This window comes from Phoenix dactylifera, chromosome 3, assembly GCF_009389715.1.
Source record: "Phoenix dactylifera cultivar Barhee BC4 chromosome 3, palm_55x_up_171113_PBpolish2nd_filt_p, whole genome shotgun sequence".
Lineage (NCBI taxonomy): Eukaryota > Viridiplantae > Streptophyta > Magnoliopsida > Arecales > Arecaceae > Phoenix > Phoenix dactylifera.
The window spans coordinates 14,843,914-14,868,987 of NC_052394.1; the positions used below are offsets into that span (position 1 = coordinate 14,843,914).

Here is a 25,074-nt window from a genome sequence, read left to right on the forward strand (position 1 = left end):
GCCCATTGAATGTCTCATAGTAAAATTGTCTGAAAAGAAAGGAATAGAAAAACAAAGCCATCAGCATGCAATCTCAACCTTAGTGTTTTGGTGGATGACAGAAATAGCTGATTTGCAACAGGGTGCAAATGCAATTACAACCCCAACATTAGATGCTTACAATAAGCTCATAAGAATAAAACAGGATCAACTTGTTCTGTCAAGAATGCCAAACAAACCCAAGATCCGTAAATGACCTATATAATTTGCAGTAACTGCAGCTATAATGTTAAAATAGCGACTGTAGAACTCCTTAAGCTGGAGGAAATCTGGTGAAAGAGAACAAACATAAGTGAGAACCCAAGCCTATGACAATGGAATACGCCTATGTTCAATCAAATATGCCTGTTGTATCCAGAGTTGTTTGAGAAGCATGTGCGACAGATTATCAGGGATCTAAACACAAGATCCTCTTAGGAATATGTGCAGAATATGATGCATACACGAAAATGGATCAGCCCCAATGATGGTGTTGCAATCGGGTTTCTTTATTTCAATCTCACAGCCTGCCGAGTCTTGATCATTCTCTTTACCGATCCAAGCCAGAAGTTGCACTCTTCCCAATCACTTGTTGTTAATTGCACCTGCCACCATCAAAATTAGCATACAAGACTGAAAATTATACTTGCATCTAAGTGTGCAGACATGATCCATGGAGTTAAGCAGGAACCGTTGTTACCAAGCAGCAATAGACTTCAGGCTGCCGGTACCAGTAATACTGGACTTGGTCTACAATATAAACATTTTTTTCAAGAGAACTGAACCCATAAAAGAGCAATCTTGCTCTTAAATTTAACAAAATACTGGAAAAAAGACTTTCTAAAGTATTCTCAAGTACACATTAAGGCAAAAATCGTAATTAGATTCAGACATCAAAACAGAGTTCTCTTCAATATTTGAAACCACTGGCTTTTATTCATACCGAAAATTCTCGATAATAAAGACAGCTTTCTAGAGGCAAATTAAGTTGGAAAAGTTTAAAATCTAGAATCCAATATGCTAATAAGCTAATACCTGGCAGTAGGCAACTAATAGGAAGTTAATATCTTATATTTTATTTACAAATAAAGTGATTCTTCATTTTTCATCTTTACTAATATTATGAGGCAAACTCCAGATTGGACATCCTACCACTACACACCTTTTCAAGGGCATTTTTGTAAAATATCATTTTTTTTTCTTATACGCATCCGTATCAGGCTAGCACTCTCACGTCTTTGTTGAAGAGGAAAATAAGTTTAGCAACCAAAAAATGCAAGCCCATATATCAAGGTAAAAAGTTCTTGAATCCTGAGTTCACAGCCATCCATCCTATTACTCACATGCGTTGCATGTGCCACAGGAAGGCTGGTAGCATTTGGCAACATATTGAAGCTTGCATTTTTCAATAAGACACTGGAACTCCCATTTCTCTATGAAAAACATCAGTAAACCAACCAAACATATGTGAAGAAGAACACCACTTTGCAGCAAATAATTAATCTGAACACCTGATAAATCATATATTTTGCTTTCCTACTCCAATAAGTTTTGAAATAGTAATTCAGCAATTTAAAGCTCACCTGGATTTGCAAGGCCCCAACAAAGTCCCCAGAATCCAAAGCCTGGCAGAGCTGACGAAGCTTTGATGCAACATTAGGAGATAAATCTCCAGAATTAAGTTTCGCAAACAGAGACCCAATTTTCCTTGAATTATCCTCAATCTCCCGTTTTTTAGATGGATTTGCACGTGAACCTCCAAGAGCTTCTGATGTTTCATTGAATAGTCTTGTCAATGTTGTGACAACAGGTCTCAGCTCAGCTGCAGGTAAACAACCATGATGTGATAAAATGTAAGTTAACTTTACACTTATACAATCTATTTTTGTTATAAAAAGATGCCTTCATAAACAAGGTTCTCAGAAAGGCACCATGGATGGATAGTCAACCATCAAAACATCTGCATGAATTTTGTACAAATAGTGATGTTTGTATAAATATACATAATTGCATTGCCAATTAAAGATATAATGGAATTATCAGACATCATGGATAGTAATTTGAGGCTCTTGATTTCAATGAACTAACTATTGGTGACAAGAAATTGCCACAAATAACCCAACAAATGATTAGATTTTGGATACCAGGAATCATTTAGTAATTCTTCAACTACCTGATTGTTTAATATTTTCCATAGCAGAATTTTCAAAAAGATTTCTACATTCCATGCTACCTTCCTCCTACATCATTTACTTCTTCAACATGGTTTGTGGAATCACTAAGAGTATAGAGGATTATCATGAGCATTTAAGACACTAAATTCTACATAGATCATGTGGGCCATCTCCAGCCAGGCATTTTAGACTACTGAAGTAAGCAAATTTTAGGAGTTTTACATCTGAAACAACAAGCTAATATCAAGCTTGCCATGCTCTTCTGGGCCACACTTCCCAAGTAGGACAAGTCTCAAAAAGTAGTTTGGTTGATCATTTTTAATATTGGGGCTAACATGAGTTTGTACTTTGTACAAAAGGTCATGTCCCACGTTTGCAGCACCTTTTGAAAGAACTAAGCTGCTAGATAATTTTCCATTGCAGGCTGGGACTTGGACAGACCAGGTCTTCTGCAAGCCCTTCTGATGATCAGGCAGAATCTAATGTTTCTTCAGATAGTCATCATAATTGGTCACTCTAGTGCGACACTGATTAAAAATAAAACATAAAATGAAAAGGAAATTTACCGGTTACATTTGAAGTATCAACAGTTTGCACTGTAGGTGGAGGAGCTGGAGGCGCAGCAGCTGGTTGTACTTGTGATGGTTGGGCTGGACTTGAAGGTTGGACAGGACTCGCACTAGGCCTTGGAACAAAACCTGGAGTAGTAACTGGCATAAAACTCCCGGGCGCTGGGTTAGGTGCCATAACTTGAGCAAACTTGTTGCCAGGAAAATTGGCTGCTTGAGATGAACCAGGTTCTGGTGGTACAGATTGATATGCAAGGGAAGCAACTCCCTATAACAAACATGAAAAAAGAAAAAAAAAATCCAGTTAATGCAATATACCATAATTAATAGAAAGTGGAATTTGACATCAGAGTTATACAGACCGAGTATAGCTGAGCACCTAAGGTGGGTTGCTGATATTGTTCCACGTTTCTCATAGGTAGGGGGGCTGCAGGAACAAAGGGCTTCACTGCAGGCTGTGTACTGACAGGGGGAGGGGCCAAACTTGGCTGAAAATCATAACAAAGTCATTGGATAATTTAACGCAATATGCATAAAGCAAAAGTGTAGCACAACTTTAAAATAAAATAATCCCTGCTATTCTTAAAAATGATAATCCTGTGCCAACAATTTGTCAGATCCCATTTAGTTCTAATAAATATCAAAATTGTACTCTTTAGAATCAAACTAGTGAAGAAAGATAATCCTTGAAGATGTATAACCATGTGTTACATAAAAACAGGGCTGTTCACAGGCCACATCCATGTTAACTAGTTACTTAAGCTAAACTAGAAGTTGGATAGCAGAACCTACCAACAGCAACAAGCAAGAGGGGAGAAATATGCATAAATTATTAGAAGACCACTTTTTTCACGCTTTATATATGTTGTAGTACGAAATGCGACCAAGTCCAATCTCAAAGAACTTGTTCTGAGAGGGTTTAATCAACTGAGACCTTCACCTGACATGTCTAAGAAGATTGGTGTTGCTCCCAACAGGTCAGTATCCCTTTTGAGTCTCATTGTCATGAATTTCATCAAAAGTTCTTCAAAGAAATCCATGAAATGGAAGATCTCTCAATTGAAACCTCCCAATTGAGGATATACTCAATATAGAAAAGACCACCAAATTCCAATAGATCAACCATCACATCCAAGTTTTGATCTTACTTCTCCCTGTACAAGCAAAGCTTCACATCATGCAGTGAAGAAGGTACTCTCCTTATTCCCCATTGGTATCCTTGGTTGATAATTGACATTAAGGAATTAAACTCAGAGATGTTCACAAGCCAATAACTCTCATCTATTACAATCTTACAGATACAAGTTTAACAAGAGGCCCTGAACAGAATCACAAAATACTCTAAAACTCAAGCGGCAAAAAGAACCACGAAAAAATTACAAAAAACAATAATGAACTAGATACCATAAAATAAGCCTCAATGGTATCAGGGCTTCTACCTAATTTACAATAACAACTCTTAAAAAATTCTTTCCCCCTTTAACTCTCATTAGTTTCTATTAGATATGAAACTTGATCTAACTTCAAACATTTTTAATAAATTTAACTCTAAACAAACTTTTATCATGAATTGGACAAACAAGAAGAGCACTCTCATCACAAGTGTACCTTAAGTCAGACTGGGGAACACTTCTTTGCATAAAAGTCCTCCATATTAAAGTCTAGTGCAAAATTTGCTTAGTTTGAAGAAAAGCATAGGAAATATAAAACGTGATCACCTCATTCAATTTGAGGTATGGCTCTAAATGGTCCATATTTGGGTCTGATCCACATAATATCCAGGTCCCATATAGACAGGCTAATTTGGTTTCAGCTCGAAAGTTTATCAAGTTTGAATTCAAATTACCTGCACGTTGCATTATGGATAACTCATCCAGAGATCTTCCAAAATTATGGTTTTAAAATGATTCTCTCCATTTTGATGAAAAAAAGAAAATCCAAACTCATTACTAGAAGGTCGGCATCAGTAATTCCCCCTCTACTTACGGTTAATAACAGTACTAATTAAATAATTGGTTTAGATTATTTGGGTTTTGAAGTTGTCAACATGTTATAAGCTAACGGTGTATAAAAGACATATGGCATAGTATGATAATATGCTATGCATATGCCGATGCATAAAAATATTTGATACTTGTCCTAGCCTATATATATATATATATATATATATATATGCAAATATGCATGTAAAGGATGTCTTAAGATATTACCAGAATATTATAGAATTAATTCACATCAGACCAGATCCGAGTCTAACCCAGAAGACTTTACAAATCTAATTTGAGCATCCCAATAATTTAAATGACCCACACCACAAACATTGTCGTGACAAGAAACAAATTTAAAAAACTCAGAGAAAAAGGACATGCACTGAAATGAGAGGATAAATTAGTTAGCAAAACATTAAACTGAAAGACCATAAATTACACATTACTTGGCTTTAGTTGACAGTCTGCCATCTAAACCCAATATCAAAAAACCAATTATCACTATTATGTAATAATGAAAAAGATTTAATAGTAACTAATAAGCTTTCTTATTTGCTGGAGCACGACAGATAAAATACCTTCGGAACCTGTGGTGCCTGTGATGGTAGAAACATCTGTGGAGATTGTGCTGGTTGAAATGGCACAGGATTGATGTACTCTTGGAACTGCTGCGTTTGTTGCGTCGGCTGATACACCATATAAGAAGAACCAAAAGACTGCTGGTAACCTTGACCATATGGACTACCAGGAATGCTCTGCTGTTGTTGGGACTGCAACTTGTCCTGGTACAAAACATGAATGGTCCCATATTATGTCAAACAAGACATTGCCATTTTACTAAAAGAAGTCATGACCTGTTTCCCATGTCCCGCATGCCTCCCTGGGAAAGTTTTAATATTAATTGAATATAGTTTCCTTCAAACTGAGACTAGAAATTATGGCAACATGACATGGTAATAGAAGTAAAAATATTAGACCAGACATGTGGGAAACACTTGGGACAAAGTTTGTTCATGCCTTCCATAGACATCCCATGCATCCATGCTCCAATAATTTCCAGTGGCTTTCCTAAAGACACTCGATTTATAAAAATGGGAGAAATTATCCATTACCCATCTTCTATTTCCCTCTATTGTATTGCTTAACAGATTTGTATCATAACATGACAATTTCTATAATCAATGTTACAGAAAAAAACCTGATAGTAGTGTTGAGAACTGTCGACACTTCTGAAACTGGACTGTTCTGCACCATACATAGAATTCACTTGCTGTACACTGCTCTCATAAGGATAACATTTGGTTTCTCTCTCTGCTAAAGATCATCAGCATCAAAAAAGGACAGAGCATATAATTGCAAGTCAAAAACATGATAATATTATACAAAAAAATGCATGACAAATCTAGGTAAATAAACAAATATATTTCCATGGCACAATCAATGTAATCATACCAAAATGCAACATGTAAAATGCATGGAAGGACATCCAGGTTCTTATATACACGGTTCGCCATGCTCAACATATCTAAAAACAGGTATGTCAAAGCTCAAAGGTTTTTTGACTTTCTATTATTAGATCATAACAAATGATGGCTTACTCTTTCAAAAAAGCCGTTTATTTTGCAACCACTTGATGCATAACTTTTTTTGAATAAATTTTGAATGAGACTTATGGACAATGTGGATCATGATTCATCAATTTGGATGTTTTTCCATGCAATTTTGGCATCAAGCTATTGCTTCACAGCATTATGTATGCCATAGGAACGTTACAGAAACCCTCATAAATGGAGTGGACCAATTTAATTTCTGGTCCGGAAGAATCCAATTCTAGTAAATTTTACTCCGGAGTTTTCAGCCCCCGTATTGGCCCCCTAAACTCATGATTTCATAGTTGAAAGATGCACATCTAAGTGATCCTTAGCTTGGAGTTTAGTCTCGATCTAGATCTTAGTACTCCGAGTGCTGTAATTTAGTAGCATACTTGTCCTCCGGGTGCTGTAATTTAGTAGCGTACTTGTCCAGGCTTGACCCACCCACCGCCCTCCTTCCCATCTCTCCGGGGTGACCAGCTCTTGTGACTATGGCCAGATCCTTCCAAGGCCCCAAGCTAAGGCGGCTAAGTTAAGTCCTCTTCCCGCCCTAGTGTTGCCGCCCGGCTTGGAAATTTAAAAAAAACAATCATATAAAAAAAAAGTAAAGACAGTTGTCCCTTTCAAGGCATTATTACTTATTAACTTAACAAATCTTGGCTTAATTTGCGTTGGCTTATATGTATTCGACTTATCCCTCGTGGCTAGGAAGGAAATGCCACTCCTTCTACCTTCTAATAAATTTGGATTGTGAGACATTAAGATTCAATCTGAGTTACGAAAAAAAATTATATTGTTATTAATCGGATATAATGATAAGATTAAGATTATCTTAATTGAAATCTCACTGTACTTTACTATAGTATCTGACAACAATTATTAAGAGGGTTATATCATAATTAAAGGCGGCGAGGAAAAGAAAAAAACCTCTATAAAGCTCGCTTTTGATCTTTGGGCATTCAATTTTATACAACATGGTTAATAACGTGAATTCCCAATTTTGATGGTACAGAATGTATCCGGAACTGATGGTTATAACATTGTAGCTTGACTTTGTAACATGTATATATATATATAAACACATGAAAGACGAAAATTATTTCGTTTGATTTAAGGTCTGCAGATCCACTGTGTTTTGGTCCATAATGTATTAAAATGTTTACACATAATAAAAGATGTTAATAATTGATAACCATGGTTAACTATGCATTTTGGTTGTCCTAAATCTATTGATATTGTCCATCTGATTTGCATTCAATGAAAAGGAAAGGAACCTTGAAAACATTTTACATTGGTTTTCTACATCATTCCAAATATCATATTTCATGACTGTTAGTATGGACATTCAACACAAATAAGCCACCATATTCTTTTCATCAGAAGAATTCTGGCCATCTCCTATGGCAGAGTTGCAGCTCAAAATATATAAGTAGATAAATAGAGAGAAAATATTAGTTCCTTTGCTCTCTCTCTCTCTCTCGCTCTCTCTCTCTCTCTCTCTCATTCCTCTCTCTCTCACACATACCGGCAGATACAGACATTTAAACAAAGGAGAATCAAATATTAATAATACATTAGCTAAGCGAATCAAGTTTGTGAACCACTGTAAAGGTACCTCCTATCTCTCTCAAAAATGATTATTATGTTAGAGATAAGGAGAAGGCAAAATCAAAAAAATAGGAATCTTTTAATTTTCAAATGCACATAAGCATTTGGCACATTTATTTTATTAGTCTCTAGGTTAGAGTCTCTTATTCAATTTCAACCCTGATAGTCTCTCTCACCAGTAAGCATGCTCAAATATAAACAAACTGGTTGGATCCAATTTATTATGAAAAGAAAATCAATTAGATTTCTACATTTATGTCACTTAATGAAATAAAAGGCAGAATTTCTCAAAAACATCAAAAAAAATGAGATAAATATGACTTGTCAGACTCAGCAACTATTAGGTTAGGGGTGTGAGTTGCTGGGCATGGTTCGGAGGGCTATACCTTAAGAAGCATATAAAGATGATACAAGCATTAATCCTTATGTATCAATATCGGTCAAATTATGAATGAAAGATCTGCTTAAAGAAATCCTAACATTTTGTCAAAAGAATAATAATGTTGAACTGACCACCTTCATCAGAGAGTGCAATGCGATCCCGCAAGATGGCAAGCTCGTGTGAAGATTCATCTGACCCCAACAGTTTTAGGTATTCCATTGCAGTTGCAAGAAGCCCTTGACTGGCTAGCAGTTCAGCATAACTTTCAACAAGCTTAGATAAAGAAGCACTAACCCGTTTGTGTCCTGTTGCAAATACAAGGACTATGGTCTTCTCCATCAAATCCTAGATTAATTCATCAGACCTGTCAATATCCCAGTAAACATCGCATAAATTTCTTAGACATACGTTTCAAAGTAGGAACTCACCTGAAGAAGATCAACATAAGTTTTTCCTTCTTGTTCGGCTTTCAAGTTGCATGACCAAATTTCTACAGTTCTGTCAACATTTCCAGCACATATATAGCAGAGGGTTGCAGCAAGTGTGTTACCACCAGTCAATAGTCTTGTAGCAAGTTTATCACACAGGGCAGTCCATTCATCTCTCTGTGCAAACTGTAATGCAATTATAATTCCCATATTATCAGCATGGTGGATATGCGAACCATTTTCACAGACACCAAGCCTATCGCAATATTATAAAAACAAGAATGAAGTTTTTAATCGAAGTACTACACATTAGTTACAGCAAGTGTTTCAGTCAACTAGTCATATTAAGATGGATCCCTCTAATTCCAAAATCGATCACAAACTACATAACCCAGAAAAAAATTAAATAAGAAAAAGTTATGAATATCATAAAGAATTATGAATTTGAAAATAATAGCAACCAAAAGTAGTTTAGTCATATTCTAAACTTACTCATATTAAAGAATTGAGAGATACCAATTTCACAACCAAAATCAAACAAACATTCTTTTGATGGATCGCTACAATGACAGGATCTTTTCAGAGTCATGTACGGTCATGGCATGATTATGACAAGAAAGTGAAAAACTGCATGATTTTCAGAACTCTACCAAGAAAAAAACCTCCAGCTCAATTGAAATTGATTCTGCATAAATTGTGAAATTCCACTCAGCCTCATATACAAGAATTTAGTTTAAGCTTAATTCTACTTGAGATGGGGTTGTTCCACTATATGAAAGGAAGAATTTTAATGAACCGAAAGAGGATAAAACGCATGGACTTCCACCTGGTTCAAAGCCTTGACTGAAAGTAATTGTGAAAAAGGATCTGCACATTGATGCAAAGCCTATGCATGTTTCATCCATAACTAATGACTTTTGAACTGAAGCTGTCAACCAAGGTCTGGCGAACCATGCCGAACCAGCCAATTCGGGGGATAGCAAACCAGACCAGTGGTTACTGACACAGTTCGGTGGCTCGAATAAAGACGATAACCCTCCCTCTCCCTTCTGGCTCTCCTGACACTTTAAGGTTCGAACCCTCACCTCCCCTCTCTCTCCTCCTCCCGCCTCCTCCGACCTCTCTCTCTCTCTGTTAGGGTTGGCTCAAAACTCTCGTCGCTAGATCCAGCCTCTCTCCTATGTCGAAAAGCCCGTCGAAGCCCTCCAACGATCAATCTGGCATCTCACCCTCGAAGCCCGACAACATCCCGTCCAGGTGAGTCTCCTCTCTCTCTATCTCCCCCCTCCCTCTCTCTCCCTCTCCCCCCTCCCTCTCTCTCTCCCTCTCTCTCCCTCTCTTCATTCCTCTCATTCTCCCTCTCTCCCTCCCTCTTCTCGTTTTGGTATGGATGCTTCAACACAGTACGGTGGAGACCCGTACGTACTGAACAGGTCGCTAGCCGATACAAGCTTCAATACCGGTCCAGCAGGCCTTGTTGTCAACCACTCACATACTTTGCATTACTGATATACATATATGTTTCACCTAGAGTAAATAATAGGCCAAAAACTATACAAATGGTTCGAATTTTGGATTGATATAATCAAGGTTTAAAGACTTGACTTTGGTTGAATCCCCACATAAAAATTTGGTGGTTCAATTTCCAATATAAGTAATTAAGGATGAAGCTAATCAAATAATACAAAGATATGTTAACGCAAAAATGCGAAAAGAGAAAACGATAAGAGAAAAAATACAGAAACAGAATCATTGAAGAGCATAATATGTTACTTCGTGTGCATCATTTTACTATTTTCAAAACTTTGTCAATTAAATTTTTTTAAATATGAGAATTGAGAAAAGATATTAACAGAAAAAGAAAAATCGGAAGCAACACAAGTATGGAATATAGACGTCGTTTTTAAAGTATAGTAAAATGTTTGGTGGCAATATAAAGATAATTAGAGCCAAGCTGCCTTGCATTGAGTCTACCATCTACAGTAAATAATGAAACTGATAGATGACAAACAATAATGACTATGTAAGTACAACCGTTATTAACCATTAAGTATCACAAACCAATTCTGATTATAGAATTACTAATTGAAGTACAAAAAAAAGAAGCTATAAAAGATATTTCGTCACTAATAATTTGACTTGCTTATTTAGGTACTTATGTGGAAATATGTCCCCAATTACAGATTTTTTTTCCAAAGTAAGAAAAGATAATAAATTTTAAAAATCATTTTCCTAACACTATTTTTTCTGTGAATTTAGAGACTTAGAAAAAGTAACAAGATTTTGTGACCATAAATGTTAAAATGTAATAAATCTGCACTTTTACTAAAAAAAAGTAATGTTTTTATTTACCCTTACTCTTTTAGGCTGCATTTGGTTTAAGAATATGAAAAAGTGGAACAAAAATAGCTATTCCTTTGGAATAGTTGTGCCACAAGTTATTCCTATTTTTCTTTGGCTACAATTTCTGGAATGACTTAGCTAGGGTGTTGTTATCCAAAAAAAGGTAGGCATAAATAATGGCTTTCTGCTAGGATTAGACTTGAGCAAATTAGCCCCAACCCAATTTCGGTTAGGCCTACGCAGGGAATTTTGGCCTTGGGTCAGACTAGGCCTGATATTGCAGCCTAATTAATTTTCCTACTGGGTTGATAAAGAAATACACCTGGCCCAGCCTGACCTGAAGCTAAATATATCCAAATACTTATTATATTTATTAATATTAAATATAAGCATTTCTTTTACCTACTTCCAGTTCTCAAACTCTGCTTTTGCATTGCTGACATAGAACAACTTCCCCATTTCCATGTAAGATCCACCTCCTTCGCACTAAAACCCCCCAAACCCCCTCTTTCTCTCCAAGTCAGAAGAGAATGAACCGCCACATGTCCAACTTCTTTTACCACAAAATACTTACAACTTTTGCCCCTTCTCTAAAAAACAAAAAAGAATGTTTTAGGCAGACATAAAGCTCATTCCGAGTCTAATGCCTGCTTCACTCCCAAACCAAACACTGCCTTACAAAAGTCCATTCCTTAATCTTGCAGATTTAGTAACATGTAGGGCAATTTAACCATTAATACTCTACTCAAATAATAATAATAATAATAATAATAATAATACACAGAAATGTTTGGAAAGAAATTATCTTTAGCAAGTACCTAAATTCTTCTAAACCTATTTGGAAATCACAGATCCAAGTTTTACTTATAGAAAATGCATCAAGGAGACCCAATCTATCATCCTTATTCAAGACCTCCAACTACCCAAACCGAGGCCTACATGCCTTGTGCACGTTGGTTTTATCCAAAACCAACTAATATTTGACTGCAATCTATCGAATTTAGCAAGAAAAACCACCATAAAATTATTAACCATAAAACTGGAGCAAGATTCCAATTAGTTCTGGCCAACCAAAGCTCAGACCATGAAAATAAAATTGGTGAGACAACCACTATTATCATTCTCAGGGTCTTCCCAATATTTTGCTTGCCCCATAGTACACTAAATATAACTGATGAGCCACAAGACTCTGGTCTTTTGTCAATTCTTCAAGATCAAAATGAGAATTTGAAATATTCAAACATCTACATCTAAAGGAAGACAAAGAACTACCATCAATTATCTAGGGAATAAATATACAGTATCCTAAAGTGCTTTGTCTCTGGAGGATATGCTGCAAATTTCAACAGCATGGAAACACAGAGGACGCTTGTCTTGCTACCTCACATTCTCCACATATTACTATGAAGAGGTGCTTGTAGAAGTTATGGCCACATGCCAGTAGGTTGATTTCAAAGAAGCACTCATTAAATAATAAATCAACATGTATAGCATCTTTGCTCGAAGTGCCATTAAATTAATACTACCATTCCGTACAAACAATTTACTGTTTTACTAGCACTTTTTTCAATTTTATTAATGAACACCTTGGTTAAATGTATGATCGTGCTATTAAATTAATACTACCGCTCTATATAAACAATTTTCTATTTCACTAGCATATACTTTTCAAAATTATTAATGAACACCATGGTTAAACAATTATCAGTTTTCCTTTTCTATTTTCTTGAAAAGAAAAAAGATGTTGGCTTTTAAGATGAACAGATGATGTAGAATTTGTCAAGAATTAGCATCCAATAACCTAAAACCCAAGGAAACAACCGGGCATATAACAGGGAAACCATGAATTGTGTTAGTACAATATTAAATGCATTAATTAGTACCACTATAGAAACAATATACATCAGTTTCACTTTTCCTATCAAGGTTTTAAATATCATGGGATGGAGCCATCTCGGTTTCTCCATAGAACAGGAAGCCCCGCATCCCAACACTCAAGATGGTAGATATCCTATCGCATTACATTCCATTCCATTTCCCAACTCGTTCCATCCTGACACTCAGGACAATGCCCTATCGCAACATTCGGGATGGTGGGATGCCCACATACTACCAGTATTTCTACTTGATTCCTATCAACAACTTTGCCAATATAATAATACTAAAAGCATCTATTTACACTTTAATGGGCATGTCAGCAACTTGGAAGAATCCAAATGTGCAGTCATGTCAGGAATTATCTTATGGTGTATCAAACAGCTTACCGTGCACAGAAGAGCAAGTGTTTCTTTCCACAAACTCAGCGGCCTGGTGTTCACGAGGCTCATTAGATCATTACTCGCCATTGCAGAAACAATCTGCAAGTAACTGAAACCAGTGAGACAGATCACTGAGAGTAACATATCAATTTCTAGACAGAAAAATAAAATTTGCAATTGTTACCCTGGTGTGAGCACATCTATAATAATAAAGAAAAATAATAGAAAAAAAAAAGATAACCATGCAAACCTTTAAATATGGTAGATGACTCTTCTTAAGATACTGATCAAAAGTACTTTCCCATAGTGAAGGACTGCCCACATGAGCAATAACCAATGCATCAGCCATTCTATTTGCAGATATGCACTGTAGAACTGCTCCCTTGTAGTCTCCAACAACCAAAGCACGTTGAATATTTTCATCAAATGAAGAGTCAGAACTTTCCTGATGTTCTTCTGGTCCTGCTAGTACTTGTTTACCATTAGAAGAGTTGACTTCTTCAGTAACTAAACTATCCCCAGAAGGTTGGGGATTGCTGAAAAACTCCTCCCCATGATCCATAGTGAATGCACTTCCTTCTCCACCTTCCATCAGTCCACCTTTATTTGTTGTCTGCTCATCAAGACTGAGAGTGCATGTTAGTTTGCCAAGATCATCAAGTGCATTTAGACTGACTTCATTAGGTACACTGAAACCAAGATGAGCAAGCAATTTGGTCCTAGCTGTTCCTTCTTCCTCAAACATGACTTTTAAAAAACCCCAGATTTCTCTGTCATCCTCAGATCTGTTCAAGGAATTGAGAAGAATAGTAATATGCAATCTCTAAGTTTATCCACATATGAAATGCTCAAAGCACATCTTGAGTTCAATCTTTTAAAGTAACCTACTCAGAATCCTGAGACTTTTTATTGCATAAAGCTTGCAAAGAAGTTTTCTCTCCATTCTGCATTGCAGCTTGAAAATCAGTGGAGCGGCTAACCAGACTATGCTCAGTAACCAAATTATGCACATAAACCTGAAATTTTAGAAAGAATAAATTAAAGCTGCTAGTGGCATAATAAATACACAGAGCTAACTATTTTAGGCTTACCTGAGAAGTACAGGAGGATGCACCTAGTGTTGATGGACTAGGATGAAAAGAAACAAGCTTGCCTCCAAAACCAAAAGATGCACCAGCTGGACGCTTCAACCACTTTGGAGCTCTCAATTTTGCTGCAGAAATTTAAAAAAATAACATTAAGACAGACAAGAAATTCAGATAATAAAATAGTTCTATTCACCTTCCACATGAACGAAAAGATACAGAAAAGCTGAACTACAGACACACAAAAAAAATGATGAACCTATTTGGCTTTCTATCGGTCCATCAAGAGTCAAAGCTTATATTATTTGCCAAATCATGTCAGGCACTCCTCTTAGTGCCTCCAGATGACATAACACAGTATAGAAGTATATAGTTTACAGAAGAATCAGTGTGTAATAAGCTTTGCACAAAAAAGAGGAGGAACTCAAGATAGTGCAAGTAGGGGACATGGCCACCTTGTACTGACCTACGCTACAAGCCTACAAGTTTTCGTGAAAAATATAATGCCTGAATAACTGCTTGATGAAAAGAAATCCTTGAGCCGAGCAAGAGCGACATAAGTGAGGATTTCATTTATGAAAACTTAAAGAGGCTTCAGGATAAATAAGCTTTTCCATAAGGTTAGCCTTGTTCTGCTATTTGGTGGGGCTTATCCAGTAGGAATTTTAGAATTTCAATTACCATGCACCAAATGTCTACTACAGTAGTTTTAAATTTCTCTGCATTCTATGTGTCTGCAGCCCAATAAAATTTAAAAACATCAAGAATGAATGCTTGCAGAAGGAACAATAAAGCACCATGACAGCACAACTGACAATTATTGAAACAACCTAGTGTTAACTCTCCACCTGCATCCTCGCTTAGGTCCTTCACTAACAATGTTGGAATAACACATTGACTACAGCAATACTCGTGAATTATTGTGACAAGCATCATTTATAATCTAAATAGGATGTTAAATTAGTGATTTTTTTGATAGATAGTTTACCATGGAGACATGACAGGCAAACCAAGTATACCGTTGCATAAGATATGGATAATACTTTGAAAGTACCATTGTTTCAAATGCCAGCCATGCTAGCAGATATATAGTTATATACCAGATCAGCCACACTGGTACATCAGGCTCGCCCTGCCCTGGTTGTGGTAAAATGGGTGCCTGAACCACATATCATCCCATATCAGGGCGAACCGAGCCAGAATTATTCAGTACCAAGTGGGACTCCCTTTGGGCAGAGGCATTGGGGAGGTTGCCATGACAAAGACTTGTGCTTCCATAGCTTAAATTGCCGGAATAATCATTCATTAGAAGCTATTATGTTGTTTCCAAATAGGCAATGCCATCCCTACTTTACTTCTTTTATTTTTACAAAAAAAATGACCAAAAGCTAAGGGAAATTCGAATTTATTAGTAATGGATCATGTTTTATGTTCATTATATGGTGTATAATTCGAGATCATGAATCCCTTCATTTGTTAGATCAGTGTAGAAGTATACTATTTCATCTTGACAATCTTTAATATTATTCATTAGTTCACTGATTTAGTGTAAACTAATTATATCTCAACTGTTAATGCACAAATATATTTTTTTAGTGAACCATAAACATAGTTGTTCAATCTTTTTTTTATAATAAGTTATGTAATATTATTTATTAGACAATACGACATCAAATAAGAACAAAAAAGCATCAATGCACACAAAATAAGATGTACAACCATTTTTGTGCACAAAAATGGGCATTAAAACAATAAAACATAAAAAGGCAAATAAACATGGATTTGCCAAATTAGGCAGTACTAGGGGCATGCTAGCCAGCTCAAGTCATGATGACTGGTACATTGTGTTGGTGTGTACTTTACTGACTTCAAGATGGTACGCCCTCATACTTTAATATTTAGAACCTTGACTATGCATACATAAATACATATAGACATATAATATGAATGTATGAATGCAAGTATATGTGTGTATATATACACATATAAATACATACATATACATAGAGTTAGATTACATACTTCATCTTTCTAAATTCAAGATCCAAACTGTTGAATATGATCTATACTAAAAAAGAAAAAGCCAAGAAACCAAAATTCATGTATTTTTGGGATCTCTGACCTATCAAGTAGGTACAAAAATGGAAGCTTTTAATGACATGATACTATGTTTTACCATGACATAATGATCAAAACCTATTGAAATTAAATCTTCTCAAATTTTAAGATTTGTAAATCACGATTTATAAAGTGACTTCAATGCTCTATCATGTATTTTACTACACCAGTGCAATTGATACTCTTCATTTTTTTGTATGCATTTGATACATAGGTTAGAGACTGCCAAAATATATTAATTTTAACTTTTAGGCATTTTTTTCTAGTGTAGATCATGCTTGACATTTGGATCTTCAATTTGGATAGTCTATCGTTGATTTTAAAATCATCAACTCGTTGAAGGAGTTAACATAAATTATGTAGTCTAACTCACATGCATGTATAAATATATAATACATACATAAATATATAGGTAAATATATTTACATGTGAAAAGATGTGCATGGAAAAAAATGCGATTTGACTTCTTTTTTTATTGTCCACTATAATGTTCAATGTGGGAAGAACACATGCATCATATTCATACAAAGAAACACTACTTTCGAAATCAAATGAGAGATGTTTCAAGGATTAAATATTTAATCCAAAAAAGTTTTGCTAGATATAAAATGAATATAAATATGCAAGGAGCTTGCATACAGAAAACAACCCTTTGGAATATATTACAAGCAAAAATTACCATATATGGAGCAACAATATGATGAATTTGAAGTCTTGTATCAATTAGGCAAAAAATACTTGCCTGGCGCACCAAACTCGCCCTCCCCAACAACCAACCTGCTACAAGCCTGCATTAAAGAGATTTATGACTTGCAAATCATCATATGTATGATATTACATAGAACATGCCATGAAAGAAGGGGAGTCAATGAATGTGCTTAAAGCCAAATAATCAATTGCATGTATCCTATAACCAGACCCCAAGACTCTTTTTGCATGAAATACATGAATCATGATGCATAATCATATTTAGGACATAGAAAACAAGAAAGAGAAAATAGATATTGGTAAAATTAATGATTTTCTAGCAAATGCAATTGCCAATCAACTAACATTAGTTTTTGTTTATTTTATACGTAAACAAGGTTGAGCATCAGATGAACACAAGGTCTCAAATTCAGAAAAATTGTTCTACTTTATTAGGTTATGGAAGCATGTCCTTGATGGGAACTAGTATTTTGGTTAGGATTGTTATAATGAATCCTGATGAGCAAAGCGTTTGCTTTCCCTATTTTAGTTAGAAATCAAAATGAATACTTTGGAGAACCAGAATACAACTTGTTCCCTGCCTGCGCTTGTAATGCTAACTGGCCTAGATGGTTGCATAAATTGATGAAATAAAATTTCTAGCCCAAGCAAGATTTATTAGCCTTTGTTACATCTCATATGAAGAAGGACCTTCAAACTCCAATACCAGGCAGAAGATAAGAATATCCAAAGGGATTGTAGAAGCCTAGAAGGAAAACAATGACAAAGATAAGAGATTATGAGGGAAGAGGAAGGGACGATGCAGAAGTTCTTGACCATCATTGATGAACAGTGAAAAACTCCACCCAAATGCTACAAATGTTTTACTAATCCAGTAGTAAAAACCAACTACTTGCTTGTAGTCATCACATGCTCCTCATATGCTCCTCATTAGAGCTTATGACGAGAAGAAAATGATAAACCGTCATATCTATATCCTTGGAAGTTGGAACAAATTCCAGCTACGCTTGGCTCAGAAGCAATCTAATAAAACTTCAAGCTTAATATCAAATTCATAGTGGTGTGATTATGAAGAATAAGCGGCAAATCTGACCTGAGTCAAGAAAAGAAGGCATATTTAGCCACATAAATGACCTAAAATCATCTACTACAGCTAACACTACTACTCCCACTGTGTGCCATGGTGACGTTTCAAACCTGTGCAGTCCTCTAAGCATTAGGCAAATTCACCTTATTCAGACTTTGATTTTGATGATTATGAATTGTTGGAAAGCTTATCCAGTACACAGTGACAAACAAAGTCATCTTCAGATCTAAAATGTGCTTTTTCTTGGTGAAACTTCTTTCTCAGCCATTGTTATTTTTAGAGTAATGGATCCCACTTCATGGGCCAAAAAACAACCACTTCTATTTCATCACATCCTCACTGCTTGAAACAGTTCCCCATATGCTGGTGTAGCTGACATGGGTCATTGATACAGAGATATTGTGAAAAATGAAACCTAGCTGATGCTATCTTTTCTTGAATTTGCAGCTCTCTAGAACCATAGAAGAAGAGTGCCATACCTCCAGCCTAAGAATAGGTGTTTTCCAGTGCTAGGTGGGCTGAAAAACAATCATATACAATCATACAACCATGACATATCAAAGACATGCACAACATCTAAAAGAGTTATGCCAGACTACAGATTGTCCTTATGATGATCCATGGAGAATAAGGGAAAAAAAGTGGCTCCTGCCTTGTCCTTTTATGCAACAAAATTAACAGTAATTGGGACGCTATCAAGTTAAGTCAGACCAAGTGCCTACAATTCTGAACCTAAATCGTTTAGGGGTTTGGGTCTAGATTTTGACCCAAAAAAATACTGATCCAAGAATCGGGATTCTGGACAGGTCAAGGCCCAACTTGCAGAGATTTCACCAGATTCATCAGGCCTATGGGTTAGACTGTGGCATGTTAAGACCCATACCCTACCAACATTGTTCGTATTTGGTTCAAGTACAGATTGCCTGTGCCCCAAGTATTGATAAGATTTGGGATATAAATGATCATCATACACATAACAAACTCGAAATGATCAGCCCTAAAGCTTGCATAAATAAGGAGCTATACGTGGCATGCCACCTTGGAGGGAAGAAAGGGAGATATTCTTTGGCACAAGCTATGTGAGGAATGACTGCAATAAGGAGGAGGCAATATGCTACACTTTAGTTTGTTTATCATACGCTCTCTACATAGAATTCTCATTTATCATGTGGAATGAAAGTTAGAGGAATAACTGACTAGAGCTAGGGTGATACTATAGTAACCTGGAATAAGGAAGGCAGGAGATGGCATTACCTCAATGTTGTATATGCCAATTTTTACATCAAAAGATGATGCTGATATGACACCGGGGATTTTTGGATACCAGTGAATATCAAAGTTCCAGTTGTTGCTGGCAGGCAATTCACATACAGCCTATCAAAAAAAAAAAAAAGAAAAAAAGAAAAGGGTTAATATTTATCAAAAGAATGCAACATCAATAGATGTCTGTCTTCAGAACAACAATAAAGATGAAAAAAGACAACCATTGCAAGAGTTCATTTGAAGTGTGTTTGACAAAATAAAATTTCTCCCTACCTCCCCAGTAACCGTATCCCAACAAATAGTCCTATTGTCCTTGGCACATGTGAGCAAAAATCCACTGTCATTAGGACACCATGACATAGCAATGACACCTGGTTTATTCAAGATAACAAGAGATGGTATCAAAACCTGCATCGTCCAGTCCACTTGTGTATGTGTTCTGCATATATTTGTGAATGCATGCATATGTACGTATATATGCATATGTTCTAAAATTGGCATTTAATATGAAAGATAAAGAATAAGCATGAGGGAAGAAAGTCTTAAGCACAAATTAACATAATTGTATAAGCCATATAGACAAGCTTACACAACAAACCATTATTTTGAATGAAGTGAGAAAATGCAGCCCAGAACAGAAAAGATTCAGAAAATGTAGCCAGATGGTTCATTATCATGCATTCTCTTATTCTCATCTAGTACCCCATTCAAAGACTACTAAATTATGGGTCTTCCAGAAAACATTTTTATTCAGAGAAATGACATTGATGCTGTAAAAATTTCTAGCCTTTCTTCAATTATGCTTCTATTAGTGAGTCATTTTCTGAGATGAATTAAGCATGTTGAACTTTTTTCAAAATCAAAATTATTGAGATTTTCTCAAAGTATAAAAATTGTCATACATGTTCGACAGACAATCTAGGGAGACTTGCTGTGTTTTTGTTTTTGAGGACGATGGCAGGGGAAATATTAGAATAAATTAAACAAATTCAAGAAAGCTGGAAAAGAATCATATCATCATAAAGAATATATAGCAGAATAGTTTTTGCAGAACCAATGGTGAGGTAAAATATACAAAGGATATCGTTTCAAAACAAAGAAGAAAAGAGACAATGCAACTGCATCCATTTTTATCATTTTATTTAGCACCAGATCCTAGTTGAAATAATTGTAAATAGATCAAATTACAAAAAGAGGGTTTTACAAAATGACAAGGATGGGATCGTCTGACCTTTTGTATGTCCCACAAACTCTCTTAATGGTGATATTGTTTTTCTCACATCCCAAACCTGTAAAGAATGGTTGGATCAACCAATTAAATGCAACATAATGCAGAAACCAAATCAATACTTAAAATAATAACTGGTAGTAATGGTATCTATTGAAAAGAAATAATACTCTCAAAGATGGTGAACTGTCATCATCAGATGACAGAATTAGTTGGGTGGAAATGTCAGGATTCCATTGTAAAACAGAGCATCTCCTTCTACTTGAATCTGAAAAACTGTTATGAAAGCATAGAAGACATTAGCTGATGATGATCAACTACAGAAAATTAGGGCCTTGGTGCAAATTAGAATGATATAGATCTGTCAAATGACCATCCACTTTATGACCATAAAACTTGCCTTGTAACTGGTTTCTGCTGCCTCAAGTCCCAGACAACTGAAAATGCAGAAGATAGGGTGATGCTTAATTCAAAAAATTTAATTGAAGATATGCACGTGATTTTCAGTATATCGCAACAGTATACAATACGAGGGTCAAAAGAAGAAATAAATAAAAATATCTTCTTCATTACCTGATATCCCATTGTAAGAAGTGGATGCTAATATATGTTGAAACTTGGGATTCCATGACACAAAAGAAACTTCAGTTTGAGCACCAGAGCCAACACTCTGCAAGAAAATAAGAATTGGAATTAACTTTTTTAGAAAAAGAACTACAGTTGCCTTCCCCACTAACTTTTTTAGAAAATGAACTACAGTGCCTTCCAAACTACTTGTACTTTTAACTCACATAGGCATGATAGCAGAATCATGCAGATAACAGAACAGCCACAATTTCCATGTAAAGATTCATTTTTGGATGATCATTGAATAATGGACTTCATCTTAATACCACACTTCTAACAAGGCATGCTTATCTGTAATTCCCCTAGAATGCATTTTTACCCCTTTACATGCAAAATAAGGCCTTCTATCGACAGAAGTGACTGCCACAATTTAGGAAAATACGCTGCTCAGTTGTCTATAGTACTGATTGGATACACCACGATGGTTCATATGCCATAATTCTCCAAAACAGACTTTAGGCTTACTTCATACCTTATGCAAGATGTCAGCTTGGTTCAACCCTCCATAGATCAAGAGTTTTAAATACGCATTACTATTAAAATCAAATTGACTATTACTGATTCATATCAGACTGATGACTTCCAGCATGCAACATCATATAAATGCATTATCTGCCTCAATGTTTTTCTAAAATGCTGAACCTAATTCATATCGTTTATTTTGTTTAAGGTCAAGAACAAATACATTTCTGCATTTCAATGTACGTGTTGCTTTTTGCTTCTAAAGAAAATGGAAACAAAGAAGAGCATAGAAAGGTAAAAGTTAAAATTTTTAAATACGCTTAAGAAAGCAGAGAAGAAAAGAGAATTGTTGGTGTTGGGTGGTGTTCTGTTTTAGTGGTAATTTGGGGGTGGGTCAGCAATCTAGGTGATGTGAGTTGGCAGTTGAACCAGTGATAGCAAAGACCAATCAACCTAGTTTTTGACCATGTTGTTTTGGCCTTTGTTAGGAAGTGACAAACTTGGTAGTCATTATGGCACCAAAGCTAAGAATGTCCATGGTGACAAGAAAGGTGGTGGTAACAGTGCCGACATTCATGGCAGTGCTGGCAGTGACAATATTGGAAGTAATGCCATTGATGTGACTATGGCGATGCCAACAATTATAATGGTACAGTGGCATTAGTGATGGTGTTGGTGGAGAAAGCATTGGCATTGTCAGTGATAGCATTGGTGGTCAGGGTCGGTATATGTGCTAGGAGATGTATGTTCTTATGCTATCCAGCTTAATTTAGTAAAATTTCCCCTCAAAATCTCATCCTGTTCTGAAAAGAAAATCAATGCCTAAGAATTACCTAATGTACAATTTTTGTTCTATTTTTTTTGTCTTCTATATACAATTTTGGAAACTTGTTTTGACTTATTTTCTTTTCTTTGCTAAAAGACATAGTGAGAAGGACTTTCAAGTAGAAATGTAAAAATCTTCTTTCAAATATTCTTATATTAATATCTTGTACATGTGAAAATTCTCCAGGTTTGAATCTTATCTACTCAAATCTCCAGAGATGACCTAAGAACATAAAGAACATCATACGTCATCTCCTTTAAAAGTCATTTAGCATCTTATACAAAAAGCTCATAGTTAGCATATTACTATTTAACTTTATAACATTGTTGAGAAATGAAGATCCTCAAGAGATTCCCACACGTGTAAGTGGAGGGGCTGAATAAAACTCTGTTTGCACTGATTTGTCGAAATGGCATTCAGTTGGTAACACTATAAATTTATCATTCGTTAGACAAAATATAACATTTCTTTTCTCTCAGCATATCAACTGATACTTAAAAAGGAAAGAACAGTCACATATAATAATTAATATTGTATAGAGGGCAAAATTAATGTTTAATTGTTATAATTCTATTAGGAAGATCTAAAGTATTGTGCAATTTAAAAATAAAAAGGGTAAAATTATACATTTTATGAAAGAATAAAGATTAAGAATGCAAAATTATTATTCTGCAGAAGCTTGATATCATCATAGGTCACAAAACTAGCAGAGTATTGTGGCTGAAGGATGAAGCATATGCTAATACACTAACAGCCTCGCTAAATAAAAAAGTTGACGTGAAAACTTGCCTTCAGAGGTGGGAAGAGATTAGGCTCTGTAGGATTCACCAGATCCCATATGCAAAGTTGCCCTTCATCAGCCCCAGAAGCAAGCATATTTGGTGCATGCACACTGAATTCAAGGCCCCGGACCTGCTCTTAAAAGCCCAGGTCCAAAAGAATACAAAATCAGAGTTCAAAGACAAATAACAATAATAGGAGCATGGTAGAGAAACTATTTTACTTACTGGTCCTGTGTGCTTCTCAAGCCTTGCAACGAAAGCATTATCTGGACTGTCTGAACTGCAATGCAAGTTTAACTTCTTATATTATCAAAATATGTGTGATTGTCAAAGCTCATTGGTTGGATCCTTTTTTTCCTTTGAAACCAAGAAAAAAAATGAAACTAAAAAAAAAATGAAATTTATGAATTCAAAGTTGAAGCAAAACAAGAAAAATTCTCAAAGTAGACGACTAACCGACATTATACATAAACCCTACCAGAGAATTAGTCACCATAATAACATCAAACTCCGCCGCAACAAGAATTAATAAGCAAAGTGTGTTTTTTATCAAAAAGAAGTAAAAGATCGGCATAATTTACAAGCAAACACCCTCTGAGTCTATCACCCAATTTGCCAAACATGACAATACGCAACAAAAAAGAAAGATGAACTAATCATAATAGTCTGATCTTAGTCGATTTTTGTCCATCCAACGGGCTAGGAACTGTAAAGAAGATCGATCTTGAAGCAAATCTGAACGAGAACTTACAGTGACTTGTTCAAATACCTAATCAATTTGAGGGGATTCCAAACACCGATGCTGCCATCACAAAGGCCGCCGGCCACGAGACCCAAGGAGTACTCCTCGGAGGCGAATCCCGGCCTGCCCCAGGAGAGGCGGTTGAAGCGCTCGCTGCTGGGGCAGGCGCCGACGACGGGGAGCTCCTGGGCTTCGGACTGGAAGTCCAGCTTGAAGATCTCGAGGTTGGCGGAGGAGCTGAAAGAGAGATCGACGGCGCCGGCCATGGTGCCCGCCGCCAGGTACGGCGCGTCGGGGGCGAAGGCCGCCAGGGCGGATCGCGGGGCGCTCTTGATGCACGCCATGGCGAGCGGGGAGAAACCCTAGCTCGGCTCGGATCTTTCGTTTCTTCTTCTTCCTCCCGATCGGTCCGGCGGTGAGGGAAAAGAGGAGAAGCGAGATAGAGAAAAAGGAAGGATGGACGACAGGCGAACAAAAAGGCTTGACGGTTTTTGGACGGTGACGGGACTCTGTTCCGAGTTCGGGCGTTGGCGCTCGTCTTCCAGTCTTTCTCTCCCATGCGCATGCAGTTTATACGTTCATATTTGGGCAAGGAAGAATTGGGAATTGCACGGCCACAAATGGAACCCAGGCCTTGGCCCAAATTGATAAGGCTTAGCTTTTCAAGTACTGGGCCAGGCCGAGCTTGAACTAGATAATAATAAGGATGAGTAGGTGATTTTCCAGAGTGTTTAAACCTAAATAAGCATTACTATAAAGAGCATTGTTTTCGATATAAAAAATAGA

At 36.2% G+C, this 25,074-nt stretch overlaps 1 protein-coding gene across 8 annotated transcripts; it reads right to left on the reverse strand.

The window, feature by feature from the left end:
- Window positions 1-24,839, reverse strand: LOC103719227 (protein transport protein SEC31 homolog B-like). Of its 8 annotated transcripts, none has more exons than XM_039124708.1 (22): window positions 24,316-24,839; window positions 23,772-23,826; window positions 23,554-23,676; window positions 21,423-21,519; window positions 21,250-21,286; window positions 21,020-21,125; window positions 20,853-20,910; window positions 19,895-19,992; window positions 19,613-19,732; window positions 17,306-17,351; window positions 14,452-14,573; window positions 14,249-14,376; window positions 13,611-14,145; window positions 13,367-13,459; window positions 8,760-8,945; window positions 8,466-8,676; window positions 5,948-6,063; window positions 5,328-5,531; window positions 3,124-3,249; window positions 2,759-3,029; window positions 1,602-1,840; window positions 1-623 (listed from the first exon to the last, which is right to left on the reverse strand). In XM_039124708.1, exons 1-22 carry the CDS (start codon window positions 24,630-24,632, stop codon window positions 528-530), a joined length of 3,384 nt encoding a protein of 1,127 aa, XP_038980636.1. In that variant the 5' UTR covers window positions 24,633-24,839; the 3' UTR covers window positions 1-527. The 8 variants fall into 8 exon arrangements, with proteins under 8 accessions (XP_038980636.1, XP_038980630.1, XP_038980635.1 ...); XM_039124702.1 differs by having other exon boundaries at window positions 8,430-8,676; XM_039124707.1 differs by having other exon boundaries at window positions 5,948-6,060; window positions 24,298-24,839.
- Window positions 24,840-25,074: the final 235 nt, after the last annotated feature.